The 26713-nt window shown below is 39.4% G+C and overlaps 1 protein-coding gene across 1 annotated transcript in view; it reads right to left on the bottom strand.

Annotated features, from left to right (window-relative positions):
- The window catches only part of LOC131682388 (integrator complex subunit 7), a 1467711-nt gene that overhangs the window by 390455 nt on the left and 1050543 nt on the right, over nt 1-26713 (bottom strand). The window contains exon 10 of the mRNA XM_058963863.1: nt 11078-11376. Coding sequence (XP_058819846.1) covers nt 11078-11376 — 299 coding nt within the window. The remainder of the gene's footprint in view (nt 1-11077; nt 11377-26713) is intronic.

Genomic DNA, 26713 nt, shown 5'->3' with positions numbered 1-26713 from the left:
CTTTATATTGCTCGCTTGTACATCCTATTGTCGAGATCGTCTCTCTAGTTTGGTGCCCGTACCAATTGACTTGGAGTCAAATAATTGAACGTGTCCAGGGAAGATTCATCCGGACGGTATTATGGAATCTTCCGTGGCGTGATCCGTTAAATCTTCAACCGTATCCTCACCGCTACAAGCTTGATATGTTGAAGCGCCGCCGGCAAATACAACAGGCAACGTTTGTCGCAAAATTGAACAATGGAGAGATGTGTCTTTTATCACTATTGGACTTCAGAGCATCGCAAAGGCCACTGAGATCAGTTGCCCTACTACAGCCCAGATTTCATCGTACCGCAGTGGGATATAACGAACCAGTATCATACATGTTCCAGCACCGGAAGCAATGACAGCATCAACAATGGTAGTTCTCATCAACAAGAAAATTACCAGAAAATCGTGACAGAATGTGTCACGTGAAATACAAAAGGAGCTAGCAGAAGAAAAATTGACAGATACGTTCTTTCACTGTAGAAGAAGTCGTATTCGAATTTCGTGAAAATTCCTATTGATTTAAAAGAGAGATTATAAAACTTTGCTGTTTCAATTAAGTATTAAGACTTCGTCAGATGGATAGGTATCCCCAGCTGATTGACAGAGCAAGATGTAGATCAACCTATTTTGAAATATGTGATGAGTACAGGATTGATAAGTAGCATATTTGAAGTATGTAGAATTTATATTTATATATATTTGGAATATTTATTAATGAATGGATAAGTATCATATTTTGAAGTATGTAGATTTGATAAGAAATATATTGTTGAAGTATGTAGGTTTGAAGAAAAAAAAATTGTTTTCATTTAATACGAGTTAAAAAAAAAGAAAAAAAAACTTGTGCTACAATCAGGGATTCCACATGTTTAGGTGACTATAGAAGAATAATTAAAATGTATGTAGAATTCTTTAGATGGTTATGTAAAGCCTTTATATCTTGGAACATTGCTATAAAAGTAGATTTAAACTAAAGAAATCAAATATTCAAATACAGTTATTCTAGTGTAAAATCCTGTAGATGTCTAGCCGCGTCTGTATTAGACTATCAAAAGTCTGTAGAATACAGCCATGTTTGTATATCCGGCACCACAATGTAAAACTAGAAGTCATCTGTTTCCACGTCTAGAAATATTACAGAAAGCTCATTGTAAACAATAATAACGAGTTAAAATTATTATAATTAACAAACAAATTAGACAAAGAAAAAAAGTATAACTATTTTTATATTCTGCGACAGTCGCTCGATCATAAACAGTAGTAAACCTTCAGGAAGATTTACGGGGCCGGGAATGTCGAGCTCAGGATCGCTTCACGGTACATATATGCATACGTTTGAAGTTGGCTGAAAGCCTTCATGTATCAACCAGTAAATTGCTCAAGGAAGCACTATATTGAGAGTGGGCGAATTACCCAATAATAACAAAAGGCCTCATGATAGCCGTAATTACTCATCGACGCTCGTGTCCCAAGCTGCATTAATTGCACCATTCATACGGTGATCTAAGCTTCCACCAGGGACGAGACTCCAGGTAACTGGTGAAATTTATGATAGTAAGTTACTTGGCAAGGACCATGAGGAAATGCGAAGAAAGCAATTATCGTCTAGAAGGGACGATAGTAATAAAACTCTCAGACGGTTGCCAAAATAACACAGCATTGTGTACGTAGGCGATCCCGGCGAGGCGCAAGTACCGCCACGAAGGCCGTAAAAGAAAAAAAAATAATAAAGTGATCTAGCGACGGTCATGGGAAAAAAAAATCTAACATAAAGGTATCCGGCCTAGACCGATACCAAATAGATAATTTTACCCGCGCCGAAAGATATAGAATTGATTTGTTTACCAGCGCAAAGGGTTTAGGATTTGAATTGTTTAGCCACCCTAAAACAGTCTAGAAGGCAGGAACATAATTTGCCGGCCGTACCGAATGGACGGCGGAAGGGAATAAAAAACACATCACGGTAGGAGTGAGCGAGAAGGGTGGATAGCTAGAACTAAGTAGGTAGGTGAATAGTTAGATTAGGAATTTGTATATATAGTTTTAAGAATATGAAATTAAATTAGTCGTTCAGTCGCTTTTTCCCATAGCAGTGGTTGAGTCGTTTTTTTTCTAAGTAGAAACCGATGACACGTTCTTCCTTTGTCGTGATTCGCAGTTGAGGAGGTCCCAGCGCCCAGCAGACCAACAGAGGAGTTGTTAGAGAAGTATCCTTTATCATATAATCTATTTCTTTTTTCTCCTTTCCAAGGTACAACCCGCTAGGAAAACCGTAGTCATCATAAGTCGTACTTCCGGCTTATGACCTACTAGATTTCCCTCCGGATAAAAGAAATTTTAAAAACCAAAATAATCGAGTCTGAAAGATATATGATCAGAATCTGAACAAAGTCAATAAATGCATCTGAAAGGGCGATAAAACGTATGTCAAATTTGACTTTAAACATCTTCCTGAGCAGAAACTTTAGGTTGCAACGATCACAGAGTTATTCTAAAAAAGTATAACATTGTTTTTGTAGACAAGTTTGCCGGAAAAAGTATATGATCTGGCAGTAAATTGCTGTTATGGCCGAAAGACTCCGATTTTCATCACAACTAACAATATTAACCAAGTTGCAACAAAGATTGTCTGAAAAGCGTCTAGTGGTTAATTAGGTCTCACCGTTGCCCTCCCAACTTTTTGCCAGTTTTTGCGAGCAGCCACTACAGTAAGAACACGCAACAGCGGTACAGAGATAGTAACGTCAACGTTCTTGAGAATGGGATGAACCCCCTAAACTGCCCGGAATTCCACATAGTCGAAGTATATAGAAATTCCACCTAATCCAAATGCACTTACTCTATAAATATATAAAATGGAAACATGACTAAGGATGCTATTTCAATGACCAGATACTAGAAAAAAGCAACCAGTGATGTTTACCAGCAGCTTGCGCAAAAGTTAAATGCAGGTGTCCAGCCCAAAGTTCAAATTTTCATTCGTGAGACACACATGATGGTAATTGAGATAACCCAGATAAATCTAAATCACTGTGACGTCGCACAGCAACTGCTCTGGAAGTCTACGACAGAAAATATGTGTGATGTCACTTTGATTGCAGACCCGTACCAAGTCCTCCCTAATAACGGAAGATAGGTGGCGAATAGATCGAGAACGGCTGTGATAAAAGTTATGGGCAGATTCCCCATTCAAGAAGTGGTAGAACGCTCATATGAGGACTTCGTGATCGCCAAAATCAACGGCGTCTTCGTGTGTAGCTATTACGCTCCTCCAAGGTGGACAGTAAAGCAGTTCAGCCTAATGCTGGAGCAGTTAACCGAGTAGTTGATCGGTCGGAAGCCGGTAGTCATTGGTGGTTACTTCAACGCCTGGGGCGTGGAGAGTAAACAACACAAGAGGGGGTATCTGTAGTCCTTCGTTGACGGCGAACATGGATTTGAGAGTATGTGAAACATATACGCATAGCGACCACCAGGCGATTCGCTGCCGTATTGATCAACGGAAGTCTGCTGTAGCATGGTGAGCGAAAGCGGAAGACGAATGCCTTAAACAAAGACCTCTTCGTTGAGGCATTCCGGTCGAAAGGCTGGACCGAAAACGTGGTTACGGCTAATCTTACAAGAAGGATTGTGGCGGCTTGTAACGCCACAATGCCGCGAAAATTGGAACCATGTAATAGAAGGAGTCCAGCTTATTGGTAGAACGAAACGTTTAGTACGCTACGCGCTGCTTGTCTTAGAGCCAGAATGCGAGCTCAGAGAGCATTATCGGAGTCAGATAGAGCAGAGCGCAAGGCAGCGTTTCGGGAAGCTAGGGCCGCTTTAAAATGGGAGACCAGACTTAAAAAAATCAGATTGCCCCAAAGAGCTGTGACGAGAAGTAGATGCTAATCCCTGGGGCGACGCGTACCGAGTAGTGAAGGCGAAAATGAAGGGTTTGACGACGCCAGCCAAAATGTGCCCGAGTAAGCTGAATATAATTATCGAGGGTCTCTTCCCGAAGCACGATCCAACTATCTGGCCACCAACACCGTACGGCGAAGAAGAAGGAGCACACACGAACGATCGGTAAGTAACGATGAGCTCGACAAAGCATCGATGTGTTTGAAATCAAAGAAAGCCCCCGGTCCAGATAGAATACAAAACGTGGCGCTGAATGCTGCGATCCTGGCATATCCGGACATGTTCAGGATGGTGCTGCAGAAGTGTTTAAATAAAGGTATAGAAGCTGGTACTGCAGCCGAAGCCAGGGAAGCCACCGGGCGATCCAGCCTCTTATGTCTGCTGGATACACTCGGAAAATTCCTGGAAAGAAACATCCTTAACAGGTTGATGAAATGCACGGAGGGGAAGCGCGGATTAACTAAGAGGTAGCTCGGATTGCGCAAGAAGCGTCAACAGTGGATGCAATTCAGACAATGTTTAACAGTGGTGAGAAGGCATCTAAACAAACGTGAAGACGATATCGATACTGGGCTGTGGTCACGATAGATGTTAAGAATGCATTTAACAGCGCCAACTGGACAGCCATTGCTGCAGCGCTGCACAGAATGAGGGTTCCCAACTATCTATGCCAGATCCTGAAGAGCTACTTCTAGAGCAGAGTGCTACTGTGCGAGATGAGTGAAGGGCAGAAGTCAATGCCAGTCACAGCGTGCGTTCCTCAAGGCTCCATTCTTGGTCCAACTCTTTGGAACGGGATGTACGATGTCATAACTCTGCGGCTGCCCAGGAAAATGAAAATCGTGCACACAAAAAATAATGAAATTTAAACGACATGTAAATCAATACGAATGTAAACATACAAAGATTGAGCATGAGCATGAGCATGATGACCGTACAATTCGTAGTTGCTACTCCGTGATTGACTAGAACAAGCGAAATTGCACAGAGAATCAACGAATGGGGCCTGGGAGTAGCTATCCATTCGTTTCGTTTCGAACGTTCTATACACTGAAATGCCAATAACGGCGCCGGCCACGTCCTTACAGTTATCGGGGAAAGGAATGTTAGTGTAATAAACGTTGTTATGGAGACCGTGTATACCTCTGTATCTCCATGTTTGTCACGGGAAGGAGTTTTTGTTAGTAGGATGGGATAAATAGTTACATAAATCTGAATTCACCTTGATAAGTGATACGATCTATGCAACTCTCAGAGGTTATCATGTATTCTTTGCTCTGGGCAGCCGGCTGCCAAGAATTTATGATAGATTTATCGTTTGTTGAATTACTTTTGAAATTCTCGGTTTGTGAAAAAAAGCAACTACAGCTGCGCATTGCCGACAGTCGGGAGTGTTGCTTATGCTTAATTGTATCAAACGGTATGGGACCGATTTTATTATTCCTTGTTTCTTTATTCCGGCGAAACACGACATTTCAAAAACAATACAATATCATGAAAAGCGATTACCTTTAGCGTTTCGAGACATTTGTTGAAATAGATATCGCAATATCTATGTAATTGAAGGTTTCTTAATATCGGTGTTATAAAACGACAATTATGCATTGGTTTCATTCTCGGCGAACAATTGAATAAGGGGCCAATTGTTTTGTTATTCACGCGCATTTTTAAGCTAACTAAAGCGTATTTTAAACGGCATAAAATAAACACTACCGAAATACCTAAAACGTATGTGCTTTGTATGTCGAATATACTTCCCACGACGCTAATTTTTACACTAATTACTAGAACTAGTAGCTGGCTTCTGTTTCTTCTCGCGAACTGTCAATACTCAACCCTCATACATGATTCAATGAGCATCACTTTACTCAGACAAGATCATGCGTATTCCCCACGCACATTAAATGCCCAGTGCATTAGTTTCCTACACACCAATGAATGAAATTTAAACGACATGTAAATCAATACGAATGTAGACATACAAAGATTGAATCAAAAATTTTATTTAACATTGCGCTAAAATCAATGCACTCAATTGGAGCATCAAAAAGCATACAATTTTACACGTTCATTCGTGTAATATTACATGTCATTCAGCAATATTCGAGTAAAAATCCATTGAAGTGCATTGGTTTTCCGTTTAAAGAAACTGTAATTTTCAAACCACGTGTAAAATTACAATAAAATTCGTTGAAGGAAGCACGACAAGTGTGTATTTGTGGTGGAACTTAATTTTACATTAATATTCATGCTCCAAATATGTGCATGAAAATAAACTTAAAATCACAAAATATTTTTTTCTGTATGGATTTCGCGGATGACATGTAACTAACGGTGATGGGTGAGACACTTGAAGAAGTGGAGTTTTCGTTGACGGAGACAATAGACGCGATCGAGAGCTGGATGAATGGAGTCAAGCTGCAAATAACTCACCACAAGTTGTTGGTCCGTAACGTCAAAGCGATTCAGCGGATTCAGATCGACGTTGGAGGGCACGTGATTGCATCGAAGCGTGCACTGTAGCAATTTTGAGTGACAACCGACGACCGGCTGAATTTCAACAACCACGTCGACTACGCCTGTGAAAAGTCGGTGAAGACACCGAGAATCATGCCAAATGTCGGCTACCCGAGAAGCATCACGAGACGTATGCTATCTACTGTTTCGTCATCGATACTTCGATATGAGGTTCCTGCCTGGGGTGCTGCGCTGAAAATCAAGCGGAACTGTGAAAAGCTGAACAGGAAATTCCATCTGATGGCCGTACGAGTGATTACAGAACATCATGCCGGCGATAACGCCGTATGCGTTATCGCCGGCATGATCCCCATCTGCATCACTATGGCTGAGGACTCATAACAAATGTAACAGCTCGAGTGCATGAGAAACATGGAGAGGTGAACTTCCATTTGATGTGGATTTTGTACGGGTATGGAAGCTTACGGAATTACTTGCATTGGTTTGGATATGCTTCGTCACTCCTTTGTCCGGAGTGCGTGAACCTGCAGAGACACCGGAACACGTGGTCTACGTTCGAAGAAGTTTTCGTAGGGTGTGATAGTTGACAGTATCGTCGAAGAGATAAGCCACGACGAGCATACCTGGGACGCTGTCAACAGAGTGATTACTAGTATACTCTCCGAGATGCAGAAGAAGTGACGAATGGACCAACAAAGTAGCGCCCTTGACTAGAAAGTCGAGTGAAACCACAACTTAGGATTCGAGAGATATTCCGCCGCCGGGGAACTTTCCGTCGGTGTAGATTAGGTCCACCGCTGGGGACTAGTTGAGTAGTAAGCGACGTAGAACCGGGTTCGAGTCATCTGGGCGCCAGTGAACCGGACATCAGGCTTAATCGGAATCGCCGGATCGACCTCAACACCCTACCGTATAGCTCGTGAGTAGGGTAGATGCACAGCCGGGGATCAGACCGAGTAGACAGCGTCGAATAGCTATCAGTGGGTCATTGGGGCGCCATTTAACTGGAAGCTACGCTCCACTCCACTGAGTGGACTTTAGCACCTACTGACTGGCCCGTAGAGTAGGCTAGGTCTAGTAGATCGGAACAAAGCAGGGAGCTAATTGGCTCACGGAAACGAACATCGGTATAGGGAGAAATCTACCGCTCGTATTGGAACCTCTCTCACCTAGGAATTCTCCTTCGGAGTAGGCCAGATCCAACGTTGGGGACTGGACCGAGTAGTTTGCGAACAAGTCGGGAGCTGAAAGAGTAAGTGGTGCTGAATGGTACGAGAAAAAAATTTCGGTGCTAATTGGCACAAGGAAGCAGAAGGGCTAGCTAAATTAGACATTCTGAAGTTTGCCTCCCAGATTGTCTTCGTAGGGAAAGAGCACTTCCCCTACGAAGACACGACCCACAGCTAGCTGCGACCCACAGCTAGCTTTCCGACTGTTATGCAGAAATTGCCAGCCTGTGTGGATGGTGAAGAACACATCACCGTCAAGGACTAGTAATGTAACCCTACTAAAGGAACTAACTGCTAAGTAGTGGAGTTAGAGTGGGTGTTATGCACATATAAACCCTCTCCGGAAGTATTGCCGTAAGGTAGTGCCGTGGAGGACTCAGGTTTTGGGCAAAGGTGGCAGCAGTGGTTTTTGGCGAGTCGGGTGGCAACACAAACCAGCTCCCTGAGACAATAGAGTTTAATATATTTTTTTTCAGCCTCAGGGCTTTTTTGGAAGTTTTTTGCTGTCCTCAAAAAACAAAAACAAAAAAACACACACATACACATTTAGACATTGTCCTAATTCGTTAATCTGAGTCGATTGGAATATGAGACTCGGCCAAATCACAAATCTGAATTGAAAATAAGAAAATTTTCTGAACTATACATGAAGATATAATAACTTATTGAGTTAAAACTATAAGCAAAAGTCTAGAAATGTCTCACTCAACATACTAATTTCATAATAAATCCGGTGAAGATAAGTTTTCTATATTGTATTTTGAAGATAATTTTGTCCCTTCCATGAGAAACTATCAACGGTCTTCCAGAAATTTTTTGCCCACATACAAATAATTTAAGGTCATTCATGGCTATTCACGATAGATTTAAATTCTTCCACATAATTGTATTTTTCAGTGTTTTGTAGTACTTGCACCGACTCTTTTAGTCGTAGAAAATTCAACTTTGGTCGAATATAAATGCAGTAGTAGTAATACAGTAGTCTAGATAGCCAAAAAATAGTAGTTTGTAATATTTTCTAAACTGCTAGGATATAACGAGATAGAAATTCCGCTTTCGAGGTCCGGTTATTAGAGTGCTAAAATGATGACTGACATGATCCTATATCACACCTCTTGGTTTAGAACGGAGCATATGAGCATAAGGTGTAATGTTGCTTCCTACGAACCTCTTGCTCTCGTGTACATATTTTGTCTTTGACGCATTTATTACCATGTATTACCGCATTTATTCCAAAAGATATTAAACAGTAAATAAGAGGCCCCATTACTTTACCGTAGTCCTTTCTGAGTTTCAAAAGAACTTGATATTTCTTTTATTGAGATGTATGCCCCAGTAAAATCTGCTCCGTATTTCCCATTTTTCTCTATGGGCGGCGGTGAACACTTTGAAGGCGGTATTCAGCAATGTGATCGACCAGTTCTAGCAACAATCCAGCTCCCTCATTATTTTATACGAAGAGTAAACTGAACGAATTTCTATTCGAAATGTTCAAGCCAGCAATAAGAACTATAACGAATTCATCACCCAAAAATATAAATAAGCTGTAGGGAAACATATATCTGCAAAAACACGGATGTTTGATAACTTCAACCAGTTTTAAAATTTCTCTCGATTTCGATTAAACAAACGACTAATGCTACATATGCATACAATGCTAAAAAATGCTTTCCAAAATGTGATTTTGTGTAAATGTTTGGGAGAAAAATTCTTCATTCAAACATAGAGTGAAGAATTTTTCTCCCAAACATTTAAACAACATCACATTTTAGAAAGCATATTTCAGCAGGGAGTCTTGGAAGAACATATAATGGAGAATCACTAATTTATGTACCAATAATTCTCACAAGTTGACATCATAAGCCTGATAAATATAAACATTTGAATTGTGCATTTATTTCCCCGGCAAGCAGTTTATCGTCTATTTATTCTTCATTAGTGGGTGGGTAACCAAATTTTCACCTCTCAAGAACGAAAAGTTGCTGTCAATGCAGTATGAAAGCTCCACCCCAACGGCATTCCTTACTATTGAACGCCCAGGCAGTTTAGTAACTATAATAACATATCGGAAAGAATGAAATATTCAAATCAACAGTCAGACTATAGAAATCATCAATGGGGAAACACGTGGCTCTGCATAAACAACCATGCGGTAGCATGCGGCTAACCGATATTTGTGATTTCTTACCTGTTGCACCATTGTGCTGTATGATCGGTGTCAAGTCAGACCGGACTAATTAGCCAACCTTAAAAGAAGAGATAATGATAGGATTGAATCAAAAATTTCTTCTTCAGCTACATTTCATTTGCGCCAGATTTGAAAAATATTATCATTAGCATGAATTATGAAATGAATCCATTGCGAATAATACCGTAAAGAATGCACACTCTGTATCAATGTAGTATCGCTTAGTCCGGTCTGGCACAAAACCGACATCATGCATGCGCGTGCGCTTTGTATTCATTTTCACTGAAGTTAGAATGGACATACGGCATTTGGTAAAAATGCGACTGCAAATATGGGTATTTCATCAACTTTACTAAAATATGAATAACTCAAAAACGAAGCATCGTAGCTATGTAATGTAAGCGAACGAAAAATTCTACACAAAGCAAGCTATAATCCTATGCAATAATATGGGGAACTTTTGAATAAAATATCTGCGATATTTTGGTTCGAACTAGAAAATGCTAGCCGTGAGAAATCATCAAAATTTTAAAATTTTAGTTATACCAAAAAATAGCCTTATTCCTTGCGCAACTTTACACGAGAGGGATTGTTGATATCTTTTGCGTAAAAGTTTTAAAAATTCGAGAAAGCGCCGCAGCCGATCCTGTAACCTTTCGCCTTAAGTGTGACAGTTGCTGATAGATTAGCGTAGACACCGAGATTGCGGGAGACTATTCTAGAGGTTCAATACTAACTATTAAGCGAATATAAAGAAGTCGTTTTTTACCCACTACACCCGACGCCCCCGTTAACTCTTTCGAAGATATCTGCACGCATGATTACAACGACCTAAAACGGCGCTTTTGTAAACTGCGTGTGATTCCTCATATATTGTGGTTAAAATGTCATGACACACTTTAAGCTCTTTAGGGAAGAGATTAACCGATTTCACCCAAATTTATACAGTGCCATTTTATAATTATTTGGAACGACGCTGTGCATTAGTGATTCCAAACGTTGACTTTATATTGTCACCGTAATGCATATACAGACATTGTCTCAATTCGTCGAGCTGAATAGATTGGAATATATGCCTCGAATCTCTGGGCCTCGGAATAATTTTCAGAGTTTAATCGGCTTGTATAGCTTTAATTTGATGAAAAACTCGAAAAATCGAAAAACTGAGCACCCCCTTAATGAGCGTATTTAATCACATTCTTAACACTTGCAATAGTAAAGCTGATTGAACAGAAGAAATACTTACCTGGTAAGATACTCCAAAGAACACGGATCGGCGTCAAAAGAACTTCTAAGTAGTTTGTCGTAAGATAGTCCGCAAGATTTCATAATCTTGATATTTTTCCGTAGTTGATTGGTTACGTGCCCAAATTTCTGCAATGGATCCCGTAAATTTTGCGCTAAAGTGTTTGAAATTGCGGATGGCGGTGTAATGCATAACGAATTTCGTGACACTACAATGCAATGTAGAGCTTGCAAGAAGTGACATCGTAAGCTTATAACATCTGATTGGAAGTTCATGGGGTGCTGCGGGGAAGATGTAGCCTAAAATAAAAATAATTATGAATAAAATCGATATCAATCTATCCAGCAGGCCAATATGGCAAGTCAAAATGGTGATTATCCTTTCAGCATGAACCTCGCGCGGACCATAACATACTTGTGAGGTTTTTTGACATATTTACTTCAGAATGCCTATGATTTTCATATACCTGCTCGACAGATGCATGATTTCGTAAAAAAACTTATATAGAACATGCCGCGTTCGCGAAAAAGTGAAATTCCAACCGCGTTCCTAACAAATGTGTGATCAGTTTCCAATGAACCAAAAATATAAGTATAAATGGTTATAAGATAACTTTAATAATGCAGTTCAATTACTCAGAAAACAGTTTTCAGGAACAGTTTTCCGGTGGCCAAGTTTGGTTTATGTCTATTGTAAATTTTACTTAAGGGGGTCTTCTACTCGCGAGGCCTAAAATTGAGCACTTTTTTGGGAATGAAGCATCTACTCAATGGATTTTGAAACTTTTTTTTTATTTTGAAAATACATGTCGAGCTCAGGATCGCTTCACGGTACATATATGCATACGTTTCAAGTTCGCTGAAAGCCTTCATGTATCAACCAGTAAATTGCTCAAGGGAGCACTATATTGAGAGTGGGCGAATTACCCAACAATAACAAAAGGCCTCATGATAGCCGTAATTACTCATCGACACTCGTGTCCCAAGCTGCATTAATTGCACCATTCATACGGTGGTCTAAGCTTTCACCAGGGACGAGACTCCAGGTAACTGGTGAAATTTAAGATAGTAAGTTACTTGGCAAGGACCATGAGGAAATGCGAAGAAAGCAATTATCGTCTAGAAAAGACGATAGTAATAAAACTCTCAGACGGTTGCCAAAATAATACAGCATTGTGTACGTAGTCGATCCCGGCGAGGCGCAAGTACCGACACGAAGGTTGTATATGAAAAAAATAATAATAAAAGTGATCTAGCGACGGTCATGGGAAAATCCAACATAAAGGTATCCGGTCTAGACCGATACCAAATAGATAATTTTACCCGCGCCGAAAGATATAGAATTGATTTGTTTACCAGCGCAAAGGGTTTAGGATTTGAATTGTTTACCCACCCTAAAACAGTCTATTCTAGGCACAAATCCCCGACTATGTACGGGGAACGTGCCTTTTGAGCCAATATATTCTGATTCCTGATAAAACAGTCTAGCAGGTAGGAACATAATTTGTCGGCCGTACCGAATGGACGGCGGAAGGGAATAAAAAACACATCACGGTAAGAGTGAGCGAGAAGGGTGGATAGCTAGGACTAAGTAGGTAGGTGAATAGTTAGATTAGGAATTTGTATATATAGTTTTAAGAATTTGAAAATAAATCAGTCGTTTATCAGTCGTTTATTCAAAGCAGAGTGAGTTGTTAACCAAAGCTGATTCGTTGCGAAAAGAAGTCCTTTGAAGTCTACAAGCACAGAGAAGTATCCTTTATCGACTAACCCATTTTTTTCTATTCTCTTTCCAATTAGGTTCAGCTCCCGATAAGGAAACCGTAAATTGCATAGGTCGTACTTCCGGCTTATGAATTTACTTGTTTATCCTCCGGGTAAAAGAAATTTTTAAAAATTCTTTTTAATCATTTCAATTCTAAATCAGGAAGTGTGCGAAGCTCGGTAATACGTCGTTTCTAAGCTAGAACCAAGTCGGTTCTAAATCCCAACGACATTTTGGTGGCTCCAGAGAGGAGCGGAGCACAATCTTCCTTAAAATTTTATTAAAAGTATTTTGAATAGTTTTCAACTACTTAAAATAGATTATTTGAGTTCTTTCTCTATAATTGGAAAGATTGTTAGAGATCGATTGATAAATACTTCTAAGTAAATATGAAATTCGTATGGCGGTGGCCATTGTCGGCTTTGTACAAAGAAAGATCGGGTAATGGTCGAGATGATAACCTGCTCCGATTGTGATAGATGGTTTCATCTATCTTGGATAAACGACCAGCACGAACAGAATCCTGGTATTGTGTGAAGTGCCAGCAACGTAACAATGATTTCGATGAGCTGAAGAAAAACTTTGAATGTTTAGGGGTAAAAACTAATGCACTTCAACAAGATGCCAATAACAGAGCTATGATAGAATGCAAATGCACGAGAGGAATATGACGTGTCTCTTGTGAAATCCAATCAGAATACGAGTAAAGCAGAACACTCGTCTGACTGGAGTATATACTTGAAAAGGCAAGCGCTAGTAGCCTTGCCCAAGTTTAGTGGAAATGCCAGAGAATGGCCTAAGCTTAGAAGGATTTTTGAAGAGACCACAAGAGAAGGTCGATTTACTAACTTAGAAAACCTAACTAGACTCCAGAGAGTACTGCAGAATAGAGCTTTAAAGTGTGTTCAACAACTTATGTTGGACCCAGAAAATGTAGAGGAAATTATGGACAAACTTGGTGAGGTGTTTGGCTCTCCCAAAATAGTCTACGATGAATTAGTCAGTGAGCTATATAAAGCCAAAAGAGACGTTGTGGAAATTTCTGACGCCCTCGAAAACTTAGTCAATAATATGACTGCCTTAGAAGCAACGGGCTACCTCAACGATTACAGATTAATAGACGATACGGTTAAAAAATTACCGTTCAATCTACAATTAAAGTGGGTAGAGACTTCACAGACCAATGCTCTGAGGAACTGTACGCCTACGGTAACAGATCTGAGCAATTGGTTAAAGCCTACGGCCAGAATATATGGGGCAACATCACAGGCAAAATCGAGATCATACAATGACGAGAAGACAGTTCACCTGCATCAAGATCAGGCAAAAAATTATTATGGGATAAGAAATCAATCCCAAAGGAAATGCGTAACCTGCACATTAGATCACAATCTAGAGAATTGTGAAAAGTTTAAAAACTCACCGCCAGAGAGACGATATGAAATAGTTAAAGAAGCTAGATTATGCTTCCGCCTTTTGCGCTCTAATCATATCGGCAAGTTTTGCATGTCAAAAAGGAACTACAATAAGGATGGATGCAAACTAAGACATCATCCATTGATACACATCGTAGAGAATAAATCTACGAATGAAATTAATCACCACCAAGAACCAAGAGGTGGTAATTTTTATCAAATTCTCCCGTTTACAGTCCACTCCGGAGGAAAGCAAGTAAAAACATTAGCCTTTCTCGATGCTGGATCATCACTGACCCTCATTGACGAAGAAATTGCTGATAAACTTGAACTTCAGGATAATAAAGAAACCCTGCGACTAAAATGGACGCAAAAAATTTCAAGCGTCACAGATAGCAGAACAGTAAGCTTAAGGATCTCTGGATCAAGTAAGAAAAAGTTCTCATTAAGAAATGTGAAAACAATAAAAAAAATTAGACTTACCCGCCCAATCCCTGAATATATCCAAGCTAAGGGAGAAATTCCCATACTTAGGTAAAGTTCCTCTTACCGAGTACGCGTATGATAAACCCAAGCTATTGATAGGACTGAGCCATAGTCACCTGTTAGTTTCAAAACAAAATATATCAGGAAAATCAGATGAATCCATCGCTATTAAAACAAAACTAGGATGGCTAGTGTTTGGCAAATCAAATAGCCAACACGTGATGGTCATTCAGCAGGAGGATGAACTGAGAAGCATGATGAAAAATTTCTTCTCCACAGAAGATTTCGGAGTCAGAGCAGCTCCAAGTCTGCCTGAATCTAGGGAGCTTAAACGCTCAAAGGAAATAATAAGAAGTACTCTCCAAAAAATTATGAAATAGGACTACTTTAGAAAAATGATGATGTTCAGTTTCCAAAGAGTTATGACACAGCCTTAAACAGGCTCAGAATATTAGAGCGAAGCTTGAATAAAGACGCCTATAAGAAGGAATGGGCTATCCGCACCTTCAAGGACTATGAATCAAAAGGATATATCAGGAAGTTGAGTAAGGAGGAAATTGAATACCCGTTTAAACGAGGGTATTATTTACCACAATTTATTGTTAGTAATACTAACAAGGTACCACCAAAGTTAAGATTAGTTTTTGATGCGGCTGCAAAGGTTCAAGGCATATCGTTTGCTCCAATTTGCTGTCGGGACCTGATGCCACAGCTTCTCTGTACGGAGTGTTGTTGAGATTCCGTGAAGGAAAAGTTGCGGTGTGTGGAGACATTAAGGAAATGTTCCACCAAGTCCATATAAAATCGGATGATCAGCACGCTCAACGATTTTTATGGCGAGGTTGTCAAGCTGAAAAAGAGCCGGACGTGTATGTAATGCAAGTAATGACTTTTGGATCGACTTGCTCACCGTCGTGTGCACAAGCAGTAAAAAAATTTAACGCACAAAAATACGTATTGACCATTCCTCCGGAAAAGAGGATGGAAAAGGGTCAAAAATTGTTTAAGAATAAAGAATCTGTAGTCGAAAAGGTTCTAGGAGTCTATTGGAGTATTAAGGAAGACTCCTTTGGATACATCGTTAATATAAACAGATTGGGCGATGACGTTGTTATAGGCAAAAGAACACCAACGCACCGTGAAGTTATGTCATTTGTCCTAAGCGTATATGATCCGCTAGGGTTGATAGCGCATATGACTATTCACGGAAAAATTCTTTTGCAAAAATTACACTGCGCATGCGTTCGGTGGAACGAACAATTGCCAGAACACTTGCAAATTAAATGGGTTGACTGGTTAGAAAAAATTAAGGAAGCTGAAAATGTGCGAATTCCTAGATATTTAGAGGCAAAAGAAGACGGAAGTAATGAACTTCATGTATTTGTAGATGCTTCGGAGGAAGCATTCGCGGCGTGCGTGTATATAAAAAATCGCAACGATAATCGTATCAGATTACTCTCGGCAAAAACTAAAGTAGCACCAATTAAGCTTCTCACAATCCCACGGCTAGAGCTTCAGGCAGCAGTGCTAGGAAAGCGACTGTCCCAAACAACAATTAAAGAATCTCATTTGCACTTTGATAGAATAATATATTGGTCCGATTCCAAGGTAGTTCTCGGTTGGATAAAATCAGATCTTCGTAAGTACAAATCGTTCATATCAAGTCGAGTTGGAGAAATTCTTGAAACGACAGATCCAAGCCAATGGAGATGGGTATCCTCGAAGGAAAACCCAGCAGATATTGGAACTAAGGCCTTCAACGACGATAAAAACTGGTATGACGGATCAGAATTTTTAGCAAGGGAGGAAATAAATTGGCCTGAAGCTAGTATTCAACCAACGGATGAGGAGGTGCGTAATTTTGTCAACGTACATTCCTGCGATATCGACTTTATAAACGTTAAGGCATTCTCAGACTGGGGTAAATTAGTTCGTAGAATGATCATTTGGAAGAAATTTATTGAATTCACTACTTCCAAGCATAATTTTGATCCCGTTGTAACGCTGGATGATAAGAGAGAAGCCGAATACCTTTTATTCAGAGATGCTCAAATAGATACATTCTCAAAGGAAATGAAAGGGATGCCAAGATATAACATCCAGAATGATGAAAAAAGGAGACAAGTAAGGGACTATGTGCCCAGGGATGAATATTTAAGAAAATTATATCCCTTCATTGACACCAATACTGGCGTCATGAGGGCGCGAAGTAGATTGGAATACAGCGATCATGTGGGTTATGAGCAAAAATACCCTATAATACTACCAAAAAAAATCACATTACCAATCTACTCGTTAGGCGATACCATGAAGAATGCTATCACCAGGCAGATAGTACAGTTTTAAACAATCTTTCGCTGCGTTTTTACATCATACACGCACAGGCCGTTTTAAAGAATGTAAAGGGTTGTTGTCAAAGATGCGTTTTGAATACTGCTCGAGTAGCAGTGCCAAGAATGGCTCCTCTCCCACGAGTAAGGACTAATCTAAATGCATATCCGTTTGAATATAGTGGAGTGGACTATTTTGGACCCTTCTATGTTCAAAAGAGTAGGAATGTAAAGGAAAAAAATGGGGAGTAATTTTCACCTGCCTAGTTACTCGAGAAATACATATCGAGATGGCGGAAAATTTGAGCACTGATGCCTTCTTCGTAAGTTTTAAAAATTTCCAGTGTCGAAGAGGTAAAGTAACTCAGCTTTATAGCGACAACGGAACCAATTTCGTTGGCGCCGAAAGGGAATTGAGACGACTTCTTCAGGATCTCAATACCAAAATGAGACAAGCAGCGAAATTGGAAATCTCGTGGGTCTTCAACCCTCCAGCAGCCCCACATTTTGGAGGCGTTTGGGAAAGGTTGATCGGAGTTATAAAAAAGGCGCTCAACGCCATGATAGACGATATGTCGGTAAGGACGCCTACCAGTGAAGTGCTGCGATCGGCTTTAGTCCAAGCTGAGTGGTTTGTCAACTCAAGACCACTAATACATAGAGCCCTGAAGGATATAGATGATGAACTCTTAACTCCGTTTCACGCAATCTTGGGAAGGGCAGGTAAATACGCGCCACCCTTTGAGTGCGACCCAAAACCTTACGACAAGAAATCACAAGCGAGGATCCAACACGCTATGACGATATTTTGGGATAAATGGAAAAAGGAATATCTTCCTACCCTTATCACCAGAGAAAAATGGACTGGTGACTCTAGATCCGTTAAACTCGACGATATAGTTTTAATGGTGGATAACGAAGAACCCCCAGGACGTTGGTTGAAAGGACGCGTCACCAAATTGATTAAATCCGACGATGGCGTTGTTAGACAAGTCAAAGTCTTAACAAAAAAGGCACCTTTAGACGCGCAACTGCCAAACTCGCAATTTTGGACGTCGAAAGAAAGGACTTAGTCCCAGAATCGACGCAAGATAAACAGAAATCAGAGCATATCCTAATTCATATATCTGAACCTGAATCCGCTGATCCAACTTTCAAGGATCACCGGATTGAAACAAAGGGAGAAGCTAATAAGAGCACTCCACGAGCTAAAAGACCAAGAAACCAAACCATTTATTCGCTTTTCTCCGCGTTCTGTACTTACAGCTATGATAACTTCAGCAGCAGTTCTCAGCACGGTGAATTCATTGTTGGTCACTCCTATCGAACAGGACGGAGTGTTCTTTGATCACATCGGTACGAGCCTGATGAAACGAGGAATATGGCGCACCAATATCAATACAATGATATCTCCAGCCGAAGACATAGATCTAATAGAGGGTATACGAAGAAACATGTCCGCCACCAGAAAACATATTAATGTGGACAACGACAACATAGAGAGAATATTAAGCGTCTTTAATAAACTATGCTACGATACGATAACCGAAATTAACTACGAAAAATTTCGATCTCGCCGTTCCAAAGGAATATTTGGATTTTTATAGAGCTTTCTCTTCGGCGAAAATGATGTGGAAAACGAATTAACAGCAATCAGAATGCACGACAACGAGAAGATCCATCAGCTATCTGAATCGCTAAGCCAACTAAACGGGCAGACGGCCGAGATGGGAAACACGCTGAATGATCGATTCTATAACCTGATGAAGGACACAAACGACTTAAAGAAAAGATACGCATTGGGTGAAACGGAATACGTAGAAAGCCGTTTAATCGAGATAATTATGTTGTCTAGAGAAACAATAGACGCAACGCTGCATAAATATAAAAGAATGCGAGCATACCCACTTACGGAGGATGAACTCACTACGGCATTCGATAATATTTCCGCGACATTATCAGCGGGACTAACAATTCTTCGTCAACCATCATTAGTACAATACGAAGCACATCAGATCAACGGAACAATTATAATCGCGATGTATACAATCGTGATCAGCAGAACGGAGTACGAAATGCTGCGGATAATTCCAGTACCTCTTACGTAAAAACAATCTATAATCGATATCACGGAAACTCGCATATTGATTGATCATAACGGGGAATATTTCTACCCGACTACACAGCCGGTACGAATGAACCAAACCCATTTTATAGTAGAGCCAAGTATCGTGCAAAAGGAGCTAGACTGTATCTCTGGACTAGTGGCGCACAAGGCTGCAAAAATTCGCTGTAACATCAAATACTTAGCACCACCATATGCCGAGTTAACGGCACTCACGGACGCGGACCAAGTTCTTTACTACGCCAGCGATACAACAAGCATTATAATCCATTGCCGGAATAACATCATATCGTCACCATACAAAGCTGCTGTAGTTAGATTAGATTCAGATTGTAGGATACAGAATAATAAAAGCACTATGTACGGCTTCATAGCTAAAGAAGAAAGTAGGTCAAAAATGTTTTTCAAGGACAGGATTCAAGTAAATTTTAATATTGAACCTAGAAATAATAACACAAGGGAATTAACCAAACCGGAAAACCCATTTAGAAGTAAAAATTTTACTATCATAACAAACAATTTTAATGAGGAAAATGTAAATCGACTTATTTTGAGCTACGTGTTAATGGGTACAGGATTAATAAGCATTATATATGTGATAATTTTTATATACCTAAAGGTTAAAAGATGTACTGCAACACAAGATATCAGAAGACCAGTGGATCGTCTGTTTCCCCTTCCGAGAAACATTACAGAAAGCTCATTGTAAACAATAATAACAAGTTATAATAATTATTAACAAACAATTTAAACAAAGAGAAGAAAGTATAACTATTTTTATATTCTGCGACAGTCGTTCGATCATAAACAGTGGTAAACCTTCAGGAAGATTTACGGGGCCGGGAATGTCGAGCTCAGGATCGCTTCACGGTACGTATATGCATACGTTTCAAGTTGGCTGAAAGCCTTCATATATCAACCAGTAAATTGCTCAAGGGAGCACTATATTGAGAGTGGGCGAATTACCCAACAATAACAAAAGGCCTCGTGATAGCCGTAATTACTCAGCGACACTCGTGTCCCAAGCTGCATTAATTGCACCATTCATACGGTGGTCTAAGCTTTCACCAGGGACGAGACTCCAGGTAACTGGTGAAATTTAAGATAGTAAGTTACTTGGCAAGGACCATGAGGAAATGCGAAGAAAGCAATTATCGCCTAGAAAAGACGATAGTAATAAAACTCTCAGACTGTTGCCAAAATAATACAGCATTGTGTACGTAGGCGATCCCGGCGAGGCGCAAGTACCGCCACGAAGGTTGTATATGAAAAAAATAATAATAAAAGTGATCTAGCGACGGTCATGGGAAAATCCAACATAAAGGTATCCGGTCTAGACCGATACCAAATAGATAATTTTACCCGCGCCGAAAGATATAGAATTGATTTGTTTACCAGCGCAAAGGGTTTAGGATTTGAATTGTTTACCCACCCTAAAACAGTCTAGCAGGTAGGAACATAATTTGTCGGCCGTACCGAATGGACGGCGGAAGGGAATAAAAAACACATCACGGTAAGAGTGAGCAAGAAGGGTGGATAGCTAGGACTAAGTAGGTAGGTGAATAGTTAGATTAGGAATTTGTATATATAGTTTTAAGAATTTGAAAATAAATCAGTCGTTTATTCAAAGCAGAGTGAATTGTTAACCAAAGCTAATTCGTTGCGAAAAGAAGTCCTTTGAAGTCTACAAGCACCAACAGAGAAGTATCCTTTATCGACTAACCCATTTTTTTCTATTCTCTTTCCAATTAGGTTCAGCTCCCGATAAGGAAACCGTAAATTGCATAGGTCGTACTTCCGGCTTATGAATTTACTTGTTTATCCTCCGGGTAAAAGAAATTTTAAAAAATTTAATTCTAAATCAGGATGTGTGCGAAGCTCGGTAACACGTCGTTGCTAATCTAGAACCAAGTCGGTTCTAAATCCCAACGACAATACATGTTTTGACTTTTCAATAGGGATCTTTAGGGGTGTGCGGGTTAAGGCATATTCTGATGCAGATTAGTACCGTGAGTTAATATCTCAGTCCTTTTTCAATTTTTTGGCCCGAAACTATTGAAAAAAAACATTTTTTAGTTTGTTTCCTTTTAGGACAATAACACATTCAAACCCATGCATCTTGCACGATCCTATAGGTTGCCTTATCAGATCTACCATAGTTTGCAGATGAAACTTGGGATGGCAGGTTGCTAGCGGATTGACAAAGTACCAGATCATGCTGTGTGGGGTGCTATCCCGGTTAACAATGAGGCGAACGAGATATTTGCAGATACGTCATTTAGTAGGACAACTGTCAGTTTGCTGGTTGAGTTTAATTTGGTTTTTTTTAAATTTAAAAATCATAAAAGAATAATTAAGGTTTAAGAATGATATGAGTGTACTCGTAAGGACACCCGCTACCAATACATATGAAAACCTGGCACAATTTTTTCAAATTAAAGATCCCTATTTTACATTTGAAGACGAAAAGAAAAATCTCTTGCGATATTGAAAATTCATTGATGACATTGATGTTGAAACTGCATGAGTCCCGCTTAAGTAAAGTTTTCAAAACTCATACTTTTTGACGTAGGACTACGTCTTTGTTTTCGATATGGGGGTGCACTCTGCAAATTCTACAAAAATGGTATGTAACGAAAAGTGGTCCAATTTTAAACGAATATAATTCAGCCATCTCACGACAAATTTTCTAATTTTTTGCGCAAATCGCCCCGAAATACTTCTAAGATTTTTGATATAGCATTAAAAAATTAAATAATATACAACCTTGTCAAAATATCGCGCATTAACACACAGAAGATAGCGCTTCACAAGCCCTGTACGACGGTTTGGTGTACCTAGCGCGCAACGCTTCTATGAATGACGTCATCATCGACTATATAAAGAACGGACTTGGCCAGACACGCTCAGTTCCCTGTTGAACGGCTGGCGAAGCAGATCACTGCGCTGTGTTTTTTACAGCCAGTGTAGCTGAGCTAGAAGTCCGTTACACTGGCTGTGGAGGGACGTTACCCTGTGTCGTCCAACAGGCGACCGCTCCAACTGCTTCCTGAATGCCGCTGTAATGTTGCCAGTAAATTTTTGGTTTAACTAGCACATGTATTCGCTATTTGCGCTTGAAATTAAGTAATGTAGTGGTAGTAATAAGCTTCCCATTTTGGTTTAAACGCAAGGACAGTTTTTAAAACAGGATTTGATTAATTAGTTTAGCTATTCTAAGCAATTTTATCAATTCTGCAATTTAAAAGGAATTTTACGGAACTTGGTGAATTTGGCCCCACTTGCAACTAGTATAATCAACCTGCACAAAGTGTTGCATAACGCAGGGCTGTTTTTGGAACAAAATCATTCAGCCCTTCGCTATGCAAAATGACGATATTATAACAGATGGGCTAAGCGCGGCCGTTTCTTTCAATCGGGAAAGGCCGCGTGGAATTTTGGTGAATCGCGCTAATAGTGTCGTGGTGGTACTAGTTGTCTCTTTCGCTCTACCCATCATCATCAGCGTTGACTCGTTTTGCATTGTGCGCTTGGGTTCAATGTTTGGAGCGAATGTGCAAAGCAAAGTCATTATTTTCTAACTAATAAGTGAATGAGATATTACAATCACCTTATATGTTTCTTGTTAGACATGTTTTGTACATATCTGGTAAAAATAATTCGTCATAAACACATTTTTTCAAACATGATTCTTGATTTCTAAACATGTCCAAAAATAAGACATGTTTATAGCAAGTGGTTAAAATGAACATGTGGCGGTGGTAAAATGAACAGCTTCTGGTGACCTGCAAAACGCCCTGTATGTATGCAATGCGCAGCGTTGGAAAGCATTTTCCGATCAATGCTAATACCCAACAAATCATGAGCTTTGCATACACACAGGGCATTTTGCAAGCAAAAAAAAATTGTCACGGAAGAATTGAATTTTCATGACGTAATATTTACCATTTTACAATCCTGTGGCATCGAAAACACATCTACAAACTTGGGGTTATCCATGGGTGTTTGAACTTTTAGGATCTGTTTGAGAGCAACTAGAAAGCTTGTCCTATACATGACATGTGATTATATTGTCTAAAATTTGATTTTTCTTCACCGGTCCGGGTGTTTTTTCCCACACACTAAATATTTTACAATAAGTAGTATAGTCCTACGTCTACAGTTCGTGCAACCCCATAGGGCTGCCCCTTGTAGTTTTATAATCATAGTTACGTTGGCTATGTTTAGACGAGAGGGATTTCTTTTATTTTTTAATTTGTGAAAGTTATGTAACGATTTGTGAAAATTTCCAATATTCGCGTTCATTTTTTGCCTATTAAGGGCCATAAAAATGGAACAAATTGACATTTTGCAAATCCCTCTCGACCAAACATAGCGGTATATTTTCTAAACAGTTGGAGAAAAAATTATTGAAATCGAACCAGTACTTCTATGAAAAGTCTTACTTGACCGCTTAAAAACACTACTATCGAGAAAACGCGTTTAACCCGCGTTTAGTTCCCAACACCGCCTCTAGGCGTTCTATACAAAAATCTAAATAAAACTACTAAAACATGATTGTATGTTGTCATCCGCAATAGCATTTCTTTCCAACGCTCACACCTTTCATGTATTATTTTAATATTCGTAGCTTTCTGTCAAAGGCTATTGAAGCTCAAAGTTGATAATTCGAGGAGAACGTGGAAAAAAACTATTTTTTGTTTATTGGTAATCTTCATTAAACAAATTTTACGCATTTTTCGAAATTTCAATAACTAAAAAAATATTTTTGAGTAGCCTGTTACTAGCATTTCACTGTAGATGTGAATTGGTTTAGTGGAATAATTCGGAACTTTAGGTTTTTTGGTAAAATACTTTGTCCGCCTAGAGGCGGTGTTGAGCACCTGAGCGAAAAAAAATCAATTCTCCTTTTGTATTAGATATATGGCGCTGTCCCTAGTTCTGAACTTCAAGTACTGTTTAATCCATTCTCCAATGTGTTTATGTTGCATTAAATTCTGTTTCGTACACGTTGTAAGTGATATTGAGTTTTCGAGCGTATTAGAGTGAAGAGCCTACTTGAGTCGTATTAGGAAGGGTGCCTCACCATTTCATTAATTACTCGGAATACAATTGATGCAAAACGTATGAATTGGCACCAATATCTTTGCTTTCTTCTTATGAACCATTATGATATCAAAAATCGCCTTCAGTCCCCAAGGTAATTCCCACCACCTCCATAACTTGTAAGATCGATGAAAATCCTTGGTGGAAGATGCTGACTGCCAAATAAGTCACAACATTGGCCACCTACCTGCCAAAATTTGTGCATGTTTTTTGGCGCTAAGGAACAGATTCCCTATTCAGAGACCCATTGATGTTTTGGGTGTGAGCTCCTAAACATCTTTCTAATTAATCATTAGATGAAAGACTTTCATAGATCCTGACATGTCCGAAAGTTTCTAAAGTTCCTTTCACTTCAGCCTGACGCCTCTTGCACCAACTGTCCTCACCGGGTGAACACTTTTAGTGATGGGGATTTTCGTTCGATGACGAGCAATGTTCGAGGGAAGTCCAGATTGCATTTCGCATATGTTCTAAAGAATTTGAGTTTCTCCGAATCGCCAGCCCATAAAATTTTGTTAGCTGGCCGATTGATTTGTCCCTCAACTTTGCCTTTCCTTTCCCATAGATACCTTTGTTTTCTTTCTTCAGTTTTCGTGATCTTGTTCCCATACGCTTCTCAACATGTCCGACGCATTCTTTCTTCCGTACGATAATCGCGTCCCCAAAGAAAAAAGAACAAGAAACCATTCACAGACGCCCACATATACATAAACCGTAAAAAATGGACCGTTGAATTATACAATGATTTGTAGTATCCAAGAAACGGCCGGAGATGGATACCTTTCGGTTCCCAGAAACATGCCAAGGAATATGATTTTCATCAAATCCTTTCTGTGGCGTGTTCTCAGATACATATAGATTGAAATTAAACAAAGAAAAAAAATCGATTTTTTGAAACCATGAGAGTAGAAGACCCCCTTAAGTTCCCCACTAGGATACCGAATATTCCCTACGGGAAAGCGGAATAATTCCGGAACCGGTCAATGAATTTGAACGCTAATATGGACACAAGAACTGGACAAAATTCCAGATATATTAAACCCGGTTCAATCCAAATCGGCCAAAAATAAAAGAAATAGATAAATAAAATAAAACTTTCAGAAAAATTATAATCTGGTACTGCAAAAGTCAAGGGAGAATTATCATATGAAAATCACACCGATTCTTTAAGCGTGGTTAAAAAAAGGTTTTAATGTTAAAGGTTTCATCTTTTGAAAACTATTATAGATATGCAAAAAATTACATTTTCACAATTTTTTTATTATTATTTTTAGCGGGCTGATAGGACTGCAACTTATAGCTTAGGGATCCCGCGTCCATCCCGCGAGACAAAGTTTACAAAGTGGCAACTATCCGCCAAGTAAACACCGGCCCTCGGGAAGAGGACTAAACTTTGCGCCTGTTTGTCTCGAAGTGCGTAACGTCGAGTTCTCCATTAAAGAAAAAAATATTGGTGCTAACTAAATAAAATAAATTATGATAATAATTGTCTGATCAATTCTCAACATATTGGTTGTTTTAATCTTAATGGGGACTTTTGGGCAATTGTGGGAATGTGTTTTTATAACTGATCTCATAGCTGTCATATCAATATCATTTAAAATACCTACATAAGAAGACTTAATAGAAACTGATCTTAGAGTTAGGAAAATAATAATCATAGACCTAAGATTTACAGTCTTCCAAGAGTTCACTTTAAAGGGATGTACCAACATGTGGATTAGAGACAATTTTTCGAATGGGAAGCGAACTTGGAATACGTTAAGAATGCCTATAAAACATAGAACTGCTCACCGGAATAATGCATAAATTTCAACATTTGCTGAAAATGTTTTTTTGTGAAGTTGACTTGAAGATGAGTTGAGACGAAAAATTACTATGATTAATAATAAAATGACACTTTCGCAAAGTAGAAGGAAAATTATGGTCAATGGCGTTTTGCGTTTGTCTCTAGCAGGTCAGTGTAGAGTTCGGTTCAAGAACAGTTTAACCCCCAAATACGTCTAGAGAGAGAGAGAGAGAGAGAGAGAGAGAGAGAGAGAGAAAGAGAGAGAGAAACTGTTTTAATCCACCTAACGGTGCAATTGTGCCTTTTTCATTTCTTCAAACTATGACCATTACCATTTCTTCAAACTATGACCATGACCGATTATGTTCAATATAATTGTGGAAATGTCTATTACATTCTTAACCCTAGAACGTTGCACTTGCGTTTTCCACCCTAGAATGTTGCACTGGGGTATAAATGTACCCCACGCGTTTGATCGCATTTTTCGCAGGTAAAAATGCAAAAAAAAGAAATGTATAATACATCACTTTCTTCGTTTTAAAATTTCGAAAACAGCTGTGTAAGTGAAAGTAAGGAATTTATTGAATCAATGATACATAAATTGGTTTGAACAAAATAAAA

The sequence above is a fragment of the Topomyia yanbarensis genome, chromosome 1 (genome assembly GCF_030247195.1).
Source record: "Topomyia yanbarensis strain Yona2022 chromosome 1, ASM3024719v1, whole genome shotgun sequence".
NCBI lineage: Eukaryota > Metazoa > Arthropoda > Insecta > Diptera > Culicidae > Topomyia > Topomyia yanbarensis.
Note: the sequence above shows the minus strand (reverse complement) of the source record. Positions and strands in the feature narration are given on the sequence as shown.